This window comes from Mus caroli, chromosome 11, assembly GCF_900094665.2.
Source record: "Mus caroli chromosome 11, CAROLI_EIJ_v1.1, whole genome shotgun sequence".
NCBI lineage: Eukaryota > Metazoa > Chordata > Mammalia > Rodentia > Muridae > Mus > Mus caroli.
Window position 1 is genome coordinate 98814591 of NC_034580.1, and position 10965 is coordinate 98825555.

The 10965-nt window shown below is 48.6% G+C and overlaps 1 protein-coding gene across 2 annotated transcripts in view; it reads right to left on the reverse strand.

The window, feature by feature from the left end:
- Eftud2 (elongation factor Tu GTP binding domain containing 2) overlaps nucleotides 1-10965 on the reverse strand; it is a 40518-nt gene that overhangs the window by 7078 nt on the left and 22475 nt on the right. For both annotated transcript variants that reach the window (XM_021175570.2, XM_021175569.2), the window contains exons 12-18: nucleotides 7755-7818; nucleotides 7309-7399; nucleotides 4048-4183; nucleotides 3031-3158; nucleotides 1802-1995; nucleotides 636-747; nucleotides 146-286 (exon numbers count right to left, since the gene is read on the reverse strand). In XM_021175570.2, coding sequence (XP_021031229.1) covers nucleotides 146-286; nucleotides 636-747; nucleotides 1802-1995; nucleotides 3031-3158; nucleotides 4048-4183; nucleotides 7309-7399; nucleotides 7755-7818 — 866 coding nt within the window. The remainder of the gene's footprint in view (nucleotides 1-145; nucleotides 287-635; nucleotides 748-1801; nucleotides 1996-3030; nucleotides 3159-4047; nucleotides 4184-7308; nucleotides 7400-7754; nucleotides 7819-10965) is intronic.

Consider the following 10965-nt stretch of genomic DNA (forward strand, 5'->3'; position numbering starts at 1 on the left):
GGGGGGGGGGGACGGACCTGTTTATGAGCCAGGCGGTGGGAAATGACAGAGGAAGAACACCTCTTGAATGGCCCGGAATGACAGACAGCACAGAGCAGTCAGCCGGGGAGAGTGGGGCTTGGCAGCTCTGCAGCCTTGACCATACCTTGGTGGTGAGAGATGGATAGCTCTTGTTGACCTTGCGCAGGCCATCAAGCATTTTGGGCAGCTCTGAGGGGTTAACCGGCTCCACGGCAATCTTGATAACAGATGTGGTATTGAATTTCAAGGGCCGGAAAATCTGAGCCTGAGATCCAAAGAACAGAGGAGTGAGGGAGGGCCTAAGGCAAGAAGGCACAGGCCTAAGGGAAAAACTGAAATCTTGACTCTCCAACCAAGAACCCATGGTACATAGGAGCCCAATTTAAAGGACCATTTGCTTCAGGCATTTTGGCAGAGCACTGGGTGAGAACGAGAGGCAGTCTTCCTAACTCCTGGCATCTGAGGAGAGCTCACGGGATGAGGACAATACTAGGGCCGAGCCAAGCGGCAGCGATGGCTCTGCAGCAGGACCTTTCTAATTTCCAAGCTTGATTGCTCACATGCCTGTGGCTCCTTGTGCCTCTCTAGCTCAGTGTGCCCCTTCAAAAACCTACCTCCTCATTGCCTCGGGGCTCAGTAATGGTTGCTGTCTTCACGATCGGCTGGTCAACACCTTCAATCAGAACCCAGTTGCCAGCAGGAACACGATTCACCTCAATGTGGTACCTAGAGTAGTAGACAATAAATAAGCAAGAACCGAGTCAGAGATTCACTCGCTAACAACATACCAAGCATGTGCTACATGCTGGGCCCTGAGCCAGGAGCAGAGGTGAATACACAGAGCCGTCCAAGCAGGAGACCAACAATCACACGCGCACACCCAGGGCGAGTGCAATGGAAGTGCAATGTGGTCTACAGAGTGAGTTCCAGGATAGACAAGGCTATACAGAGAGACCCTGTATCACAAAACATAAAAATAAAAAGTATCCGTTGCCTAAGGTTTCTCTAATGTAAGGGGACACTAAAACAGACACTCTAATTTCTGAGCTCCTCGCCGTCTCCAGCCTTCTAGAGCAAAGGGTGGCTTTGGAGGAGGAAGGGCGTCACTGAGGCCCAGCAGCCGCACGGTTCTGCTCATTACCAGAGAGGAAAAACGGCCCAGAGGCCCAAGTCTGACTCAGCAGAGTCGGGATGCGTCAGGGGCTCAGCACAACCTTAGTCAAGGACCAGGCATCGGAGGTCTGGAAACAGCCACTTTAGGGAAGAAACCTGAAGCAACAAGTGAAGGGGCACAGAAGAGCTGAAAATGGGGAAGAGGAGAGACGGTGGCCCAGAAGTTAAGAGCACTGGCTGCTCTTGCAGAGGACCAGAGTTGGATTCCCAGCACCTACATGGAGGTTCAGAACTATCTGTAGTTCCTGTTCCAGGGGATCCAAAGCCCTCTTGTAGTCTCGCTGGGCACCAAGCATGCAAGCGTGCACAGGCAAACATGCATGCAAAATACTCAAGCACATTAAAAAGAAGAAAAGAAGCAAAAGAAAAGTCGTCCTAAAAAGGCTTCAGCACAGGTGCCCAAGGCTCAGAAGTGACATTCCAACTGAGTTACCTTTCAGCCCTGGCCACCTTCAGAACTAGGTGTCAGCAGGTCTGCCAGGAGGAGCCATCTGACTCTGCACTGTACCATCAGGAGGCTGTGTCCGAGGACCCCTCCTAACACCTTGGGACACTTCCAGGACAGAAGCTACATGTGACCTTTAGGTCCTGGTCAGCAGTCCAGTACCTGGCAACGGAGATCCAAAGGCGGCCCACGGTGCAGATCTGGGAATCTTCCTCGTCTTCCAAGGTGTAGTTCTCCCCCAGCACCTTCACAGGCTGCCCCGCGTGGATGGTGCCGCTTAGCACCCGGCCGAAGGCGTGAAACTGGACTCCATCATCTGTGCTGTACATCTTCGTCGTGTGGCACATCAGGGGACCCTGGCAGAGGGGACAGGAAACAGCTTTAACCACCTACACCGAGAAGGTAACACCACTTCCCCCGACAGCAATGACGTGAGCTGAGGACAAAGGCCGACTAAGGAAGATGTGATTCCTGGAAAAATTCCAAACCATGCGTTACCTTCCCTCCCTCTGTGAAGAGACAACAGAAGACAACAAAAATAAAAATGACACAAGTAAGGCAGACGTGGTGGGACAGGCTGGCTTAAGGGGGTCTGAAGAAGGAGGACTCCTGAGCATGGAACGCCAGCTTAAGGCAGAGTGGAAATCTACACCATAAAACACAAAAAGGGGTCCAGGTCTCAGCAGATCAAGAGGCTTGTGGCCAAGCCTGACAATCTGAGTTTGATCCCTGACACTCATACTGTGGAAGCAAAGAAACAATAAGGTTGTCTTTGGCTTCCACATGCACGTCACAACACTTAGACAGACAGACAGACAGTCGCAAAAATAAATATATGTAACACACAGACACACATACAACCAACCAAAACCTTTTTTTTTTTTTCTGGGGGAGAGAAGGTTTAGGATCACGAACTAGCACTGACAAGACTAACTTCCCCATGAGCATGGACCTCAGTGCTTAAGGAGAGAAGTCAGACTGCCTAGGCAACAGCTGGGGTGCCTGCGTACCTTTTCTTTTGGTCCCTGGAACTGAATGCTGAGCTCAAGCATGCGAAGTATAAATCCTTCCAGTGACACACACTGCGTACTAGACCTTGTGCCCAGACTGATGTTTTTAAACATCCATGTGAAGAGACAGCTGCCCTTTCTCTGCTCTCTTCCAGGCACCACGCCCTACCCCTTCCTTAACCTGTCTCATTTTCATCACAGCCACCCCCTCATTAACATCCTTAGGTCACAGACTCGGACAGCCACGACCAAGCTTGGACAGCAGGACTGACTCTGCTACAGGGAGGGACAAGCAAGGACAGCAAAAGAGCAATATGCTTGCATCATGGAGTCAGCACGTCCCTGCGGATGCAGAGCAGCACTGGGGGCATGCTCCCTTACATCTGGGTCACAGTCGCTCATGGCCTCGCCAAGGTCAGAGTCCACGCCGCCAGTGTAGGTATGCTCGATCTTGGGTTTGGCGCCCACCTTTGGAGATGGAATGTGCTGCACACACATGTCCACAAAGCCTACAGAGGAAGAAGAGGAAGCCATTACTATACCATGGTACACGTTCTTCGTAGGTAAGTGGGTAGAAGGAACGCATGGACTCACCCCAGAAGCTAACACTTCTAGGGAAATCTATTTCCTATGAGGAGAAAACACACTTTTGGAGTTAGACTGATGTCACCAAAGTTTGGGAAAGGGGGTTGACCAAATATGACATTTCCCCATAGGCTCATGAACACGTGCCCCCCCAGGAGGTACAGTTTGAGGAGGCTGCAGAACCTTTAGGAGGTGGGCCTTGCAGGAGGAAGTAGGTGGCTGGGAAACAGGTTTTGTGTCACAGCCTGGCTCTATATGTAGCTCAGGCTGTTTCCTGGTTTGTGAAGATGTCAGGAGCCAGTTGTCCACTGTCACCATAGTGAATCCCACCATGTCTTTCTCTCCATGATGAACTGTACCCTCTCAAAGCACAAGCTGAAATAAACTGTTGCTATCAGGTGTTGTCAGTGATGAAGAAAACCAAACATCTCCTGAGTCCTCACCTGCATCTTCCCAACTAGCACATATCCCTAGACATCTTCCTGCCTGACCCCAGTAAATGTACCAAAGCCCAAGGCCTGCCACCATCTGCTTCACCTTCAGGGGAAACTGAATTCCTTTTTCCCAACACAAGGAGCAATTAAAGAGAACAGCTGGGAAACCCTGCTGTTGGTATGAATACGACCACGACTCTGCTGCCCCGCGGGAAGAGGGAGGGCACACAGGGCCACCACCTTTGCTTTTCACGGTGAGGTATCATGTGCCCAGAGTGTCCTATGATCCTCACCTACCTGCCAAGCTGCAGCACTGCAGCTGTGAGCCACCCTGCCAGCCAAGGACAGTAACGTCACGGGCCTTGAACGACTTTATTACCTGTGAACTCGCCAAAGAACTTTTTGCAGACCAGCCTGAGCAGGGGGCGGATGTTCAGCTTTAGCTCTTCCTTGGTGAGGTGGATGCCAAGTTCGTCCAGGGTCCTTGGCAGGCTGGTGTCCACATCACCCACCACCTGTGCACATAGAAGGCACCCGGTCAACTATGTAGTGACAGCCCTAGAGAAGTATTCCACATGAGTGAAGGGGGCCCAAGACAAGTCTTACAAGGAGCCTCCAAGGGGGAGGGCTCTGGGCAACAACAGTCTGATTTGGAGGAGTGAGTCTATGCTACCTAGCCTTGACCTGGTCAGGTCTCCACACACTGTCAGTGCTGCCCCCTGGCGTCTGAGCCATCCTACCTAAACACTGCCCAGATTTGGAGGCTCATTTATTACACTGGAAGGAACCAAAAAAGGCCACCTGTCAGTACAGAGCTAGGCTAAATCATCCTCTGCAGACTTAAGGTCTCTCTACAGTGGCAGATTCTATAAATTTCTTTTATTAATCCATTCCAGTCTGACATGAGATACTAAGTGTTTTCTATCACTGATAAATTCTAGTCATTATTTTGTTCTGCTGCTATGTTCTCTTCTTTTGTGGGATGCAACGGCCACACACGGTGTGTGCATGTGACCATCCGTATGTGTGTATCCACTGCACACAGCACTGACTGAACAGCCTGCATATTCTAGTCCTGCTTGGAAGGAAGATCTGCATGAACGCTCCTGCAGGACACTTTCACCGCCACAGCTTGGTGTTTTAGCATGAATTCATGTAAACACAGTGCTATACTCTACTTGAAGCATCGCAAAAGCTTAACCACAGCCTTCCGAACTCCCCCTCTTTCTTCCCTCCCTCCCTCCCACCTTCTTTCTTGTGTGCACTGCAGACTGACCCTAGGGATAGTCACACGCGAGGCAAATGCTTCATGGAGATACACCACGATTCACTCAACCAGGGCTTCAATGGGATGAACATTTAACTTATTTCCAGCCCTGTTTCAACTTTTTGTTTTGAGACAGGGCTGAACAACTAAGTTGCCCAGGCTATCTCTGAACTAACTATAGCACAGGCTAGCCTTTGCCTTCTGAGCCTCTCGCTCCAGCATCTTGACACCAGAGTCTACAGGCTCCATGACCAGGCAACTACATCCTTACTACCCTGTTAACCTCACAAACATCACATGTGCTCTGAGATGGTCACTATGAAGCTGTTACAACCATTCTGACAGACAGATACAGCACAACCGTTGTTTGAGACAGGTCTTCTCCCTGCTGTGTGAGTTGGTCATCTTCCTTCAGTTGCAGCCTCCCTAGCAGTTTAGGGCTGGCTACAGGTGTGCACCACAGCACCCAGCATTAGGCATTCTTTTAGTGACTGCAAAATAACTTCATTGTATGAGATACATCATGATTAACTTAGACAGGTTTTCAATGATATAAACACTTAACATATTTCTAGACTTTTCTTTCTATGCAGTTATAGATAACAGTATGATAAACATCTTCCTTAGCTGGGTATAATGACACACGCCTTTATTTTTAGCACTCAGGAAGCAGAGACAGGTGAATTCCTGTGAGTTAGTTAGTTAGTTAGTTTGTTTGTTTCTTTCTTTCTTTCTCTTCTTTCTCTTCTTTCTTTCCTTTGTTAAAGATTTATTTCTATTTTATGTATCTGAGTACACTGTTGCTGTGGCTGTTGTCAGACACACCAGAAGACGGCATGGGATCCCATTACAGATGGTTGTGAGCCACCATGTGGGTGCTGGGATTTGAACTCAGGACCTCGGGAAAAGCAGTCAGTGCTCTTAACCACTGAGCCGCCTCTCCAGCCCCTCCCATGAGTTTCAAGCCAGACATGGCTATATAATGAGACCCTGTCTCCAAAACAAACAAACAAACAACAAATTTACTTCACTGTTTTTGGAGACAGTCTCGTGTGGCCTAGTCTAGCCTTGAAATCTTCATCTGTCTGAACCACTCTCCTAAGTGCTAGAATCACAGGAATCTGCTATCACACTTGGCTCAAACATTACAGAAGGCTACTTTTATTTCTGTGCATTGTGTGTGACTGAGAATTTCTGTGCACACCTCATGCATGCAGGTGCCTACAGAGACCAGAGGAGAGCATCAGATCCTCTGGAACTAAAGTATGAGCAGCTATGACCCTCCTGGTGTGGTCTTAACTGAACTCAGGTCCTCTGTAAGAGCAGTAAGTATTCTTAACCGCTCAACCAACCCCCCAGATCCTTTGATTTTTGAGGCAAGGTCTCAAGTCGTCAAGGCTAGCCTCTAACTCACTAGGTAGTTAAGGATATGCACTGAAGTCTGATCTTCATGTCTCTAGTTCCTAAGTACTGAAAGTACTGAGATTACAGGCTTATGCTCCCAGGCCCTGGGTATGATAGACAAGTACTCTACCACACTGAGCTATTATGTCCAGCCTCCAAAACTTTTTAAAATTTTAATTTAATTTTATGTGTATGTACAAATGCATCGAGTGTGGTGGGTGTGTGTACCATATGCATGCAGATGCCCAAGGAGACCAGAAGAGGGCACCATATACCCAGGAACTGGAATTACAGGTGCTTGTGAGCTGCCCAACAGGTGCTCACAGAATTTTGAGCTACACTGTCCCAGGCAGATTACAAATGTGTGGCTGTAGCCACACATAATTGTGAGGTACTGCAAAGTGACCTCAGGTTCCTTACAAGAGCAACAAGTGAACTTAACCACTAAGTTGTCTCTTCAACCCTCCAAAAGGTTTTGCAATTTTTGAGACTCTACAAGCCTGGGCTGTCCTAGAACTTCCTATGTAAATAGGGTTGGCCTTGAATTTAGATCTGCCTGCCTCTGCCTCCCCAGTACTGGGATTAAAGGTGTGTGACTCCTGGGTCAAAAGGTTTTTAATAAACAATTGATGATGGGAGTGGGGAGATGGCTTAGAGCATGCTGTGAAGGCATGAGGCCCTGAGCAGGGACCAATACCCACATAACAAGCTGGGTATGCTTGTAGACACGGCCTATCCCAGCACTGAGAGATGGAGATGGGCCAGAGTTCACTGGCCAAGCAATTTAGTCAAGTGGTGAGCTCCAGACTTAGTGTATGACCGTGCCTCAAAAAAAGTGGGTCAAATGCTGAAGAGGAAGACACAGACATCAACCTCTGGCCTACACACATGCTCATGCCCCACACAAACACTAAATAAACACAAGCAAGCGATAACTGAGCAGGTGTGAAGCAGGCGGCCCACACTCACCTGGGCCAGGATCTTATAGAGTGGCTCCAAGATGAACTCTACGAAGCTCCTCTGGGAGCTGCTGCTTGGAGCCTTTTTGGTGAACTTTCTCCTGAAGAGAAAAGGAAGCATTGTGAGTGACCAAGGGGGGAGAATGTGGATTATCCCAAGGGTACACTGCTTAAATTCCAAGACGAAGTAGAAGCCAAGAAGAGGACTCAAGTGATCACAGTTTCCAAATGGATTCCCAAGAGCACTCTTGGTGTGGCTGTCCAGCATGCCTGACCTGACCTGGAAGACCTGGGGCAAACAGCCTCTCCCTACAGCCCAAGATGCCAAACATTCAGGGTTGCAGAGCATAGTGGTTCATGCATAAGATAAAAGTCAGTTTTAGCCCCAGAAACTCAAGTATCGTTACTGAGAAAACATCATCAGTCCACAAGAGAAACGCCCCACATGCTACTTACGTCTTAGGATTGAAGTAGATGTCACCCCAGAGTCTTTTAGCAAATTCCTGGTAATTAATGTCACCTATACAAAAAGCCACACAATTATAATCTGGCTGGGAAAGTGTATTACAAAATTCTGTTTCAGGTGCTGCAAGAGATTTAAAACTCAAGAGTTTTAGTGCCTTCCTTCCCAAGGTCTAGACATTCCCTTCTGATTAGGCACAAGGAGGACAGGACTGGCCTAAAGCAGACAAGGTCACAGCAGAAGCAGGAGAACCCAGGCATCTCCCCAGGTGTAAGGGTCCTGGTAGGCCTAGGCAGAGCTCTGACCAGGAGCATGGCCTGGGCTGCTGATGGAGCAGGCCACCTGCTCTGCACCTACTGTAGTGACCGAAGCCCATCCTTTCTGCAACCCAGAAGCCATCTCAGTGATGGCTGCCTTCTAGCTGCAGCCATCACTGAGGTGCCACTGATGGGAGCCCTAACCTTCAGGAGTCCCAAGAGGAAACACTGAAGTCATCTTAAAAAAAAAAAAAAAAAGAATCTTACTATGCAGCCCTGTCTGGCCTGGACCTCGTAAGTAGAGCAGACTGCCCCCAAACTCCCAGATCTGTCTGCCTTCACCTCTTCAGCATACCCTACAGGCATGGGACACCACAACTGCCTGTCTTATCTTTTACCAATTAGTAATTTCAGTTTAACTGCAATGTGAATTTGATCTTTCTGAAGCAAGCAACCGTTGCTTCTAGAGTTCACACTCCCGAGTCTGAGATGGGATATTAGCCAGCATCAGAGCACTGGTATGGATAAGCCCCTAGTTAGGGCAGATCCTGAGTCTTATAAAACAACAAAAACTCCTGAGCACAGAGTTCCTGAAGCATTCAGTTAGAGAACAGAGAACACCACCAACCTCCTAGATAATTCTATCCAGATGTCAGGCTGTCCCTTCTCACCTCAGACAGCATAAGGAAATGTAGCCCCCTTCCCCAAACACCCCACTTCCTCTCCAGATTTTTCTCTCGTTACAGCTACTGCTGCATTTCAAACAAGTTCCAAACCCTCTTCTACCTACTTCTCCTTCCTGTTCAAATATTTACTTATATGAAGATACTGTCACTGTCCTCAGACACAACAGAAGAGAGAATCAGATCCCATTACAGATGGTTGTGAGCCACTATGTGGGTGCTAGGAATTGAACTCAGGACCTCTGGAATAGTAGTCAGTGTTCTTAAGGACTGAGCCATCTCTCCAGCCCCATTTGTTTGTTTTTTAAGAGTATCTAGCCCAGGCTAGCTTGAACTCATTATGCAATCAAGGATGACCTTGAACCTTGGGTTCTCCTGCCTCCACCTCTCAAGTGCTGAGATTTTATGTGTGCACTACCATGTCCAGTTTTACTGAGGATCAAATCCAGGCCTCTTGTATGCTACATACTCTTTCATCCAACTGAGTGCCATGCCTGCCCCTTCTTTCCTACTCTCCCAGTTGCTGAAACTTCCCTTCTGCTGTGAATTGTTGCACCTGGCCATGCCCTTTACAGCTGCAGGACAATTGACACTGGAATGAACTTAGAGCGCAGAAGACTATATTACAGACATGATGCATTCTATAGCCCTACTTAAGAGACTCAGGCAGGAGGATTCCAAGTTCAAGGTCCACCTAGGAGACCAAGTAAGACTCTGCCTCCCAGAGAAACAAACTCTCAGCACCTACATCCATCAAAGGACCCGTGACGCAAGGCTTACTTACTGAATCAAAGAATGAGCACATGCCCCCATCCCTCTCCTTTCCAATACCAGACAACATCAGTCTACACTCACAGTCCTGCTTCTGAATACTGACGAAATCCCTGAGCACCACCACCACCTTTAACAGATCCTAAATACCAATGAAAACGCCTGGAACCCCAAGCCTCTTCCATCAGGCCCAGTATCATGTCTGTCTGTTTTGTTGTGTTAACACTCTACCAATGACAGAAACATTCAGCTTCTGTGCTCTTGTGGCTTAACTGACCCTGAACTCACAAGTCTCTTGCTTCCGTTGGCTGCTGGGACTACAGGTACACACCACCACACCTGAGAATGGTCAGCCAGCGGTTCCAATGGCACTTTTCTACTGTCATGTGCACAGGCCAAGAACAATGATGCCACCTTCACCTGCCCTCCTCCAATCCTGTAGCCTTGACGTGCTTGGCTCTACCATCTATCCGGCAAGCCCTGTCATTTTCCTATAGCCAGTCTTATTGGAACGTCACAGGACTGTCCCTCCCTTCTGTCACTGATACTTGACAATGCCAGCTACTCAGCATCCAGCTTCCATTGCAACCTTACACTGCTGCTCACCAGTGTGGGATTCTGACTCCTCCCTGGAGGAGGTCCTTGTTCACAGTGCCTTCTTACTCACCATGCCTTGTGCTACTCCACTGCCCACAAGAGGACATGCTGATCTGACAGCACAGTGCACGCAGGTTCCAGGGTGCCAACTCTTAACAGAAATTTCTGTGACCACTTGTAAGCAATTACGTGTAATAAAACGCAGTTTGTGCCACATATGAAGAGTGAAGGCCTAGGAGTCCAGGGTCTTGAATGTTGCCTTCAGTGCGGCCTTTTCCTCCTGGGCTACATGGCTTTTATGACAGTATTAGAACAGTAGAGCCATGGCTGCCCCTCCAGTCACTAACGGTGAGTCCACAGGATGAGCACCCATGCCTCCCAAGGTTCAGGGCCTTCTACAAATATGGAATTGTACCATTTCATCAAACTACGGTGAGGCTGAAATCTGAGGCTAGACTAGAAAACAGGTTAACCTGGAAGAAAGTGAAACTCTCAAAAATGAAACCAAACCCAAACGCACAGAACGGGAAGCACTTCCAACAACCCAGGAAGCCTTGACTTTGCTTTTCATGCTGATACAAAGGGCAGAGAAACCCAGATTCCTCCCCGAACCCTGCTCAGTCACTTCTCCTCGCTGTCCGTCTGCCCACTCAGCCATCCACTTATTATTTAGGTGCCAAGGATAAAGCCCAGCACCTCCTGCATGTTTAGCACATGGTGCCCTCGGGTTCCACTCAGTCCCATTGACCCACAGTTTACAACTGAAAAACAACTAAAAACAAATGTTTAACCCAAAGATAGCTGTCTCTTGTGAGACTATGCAGGGGCCTAGCAAACACAGGAGTGGATGTTCACAGTCAGCTATTGGATGTATCACAGGGCTCCCAATGGAGAAG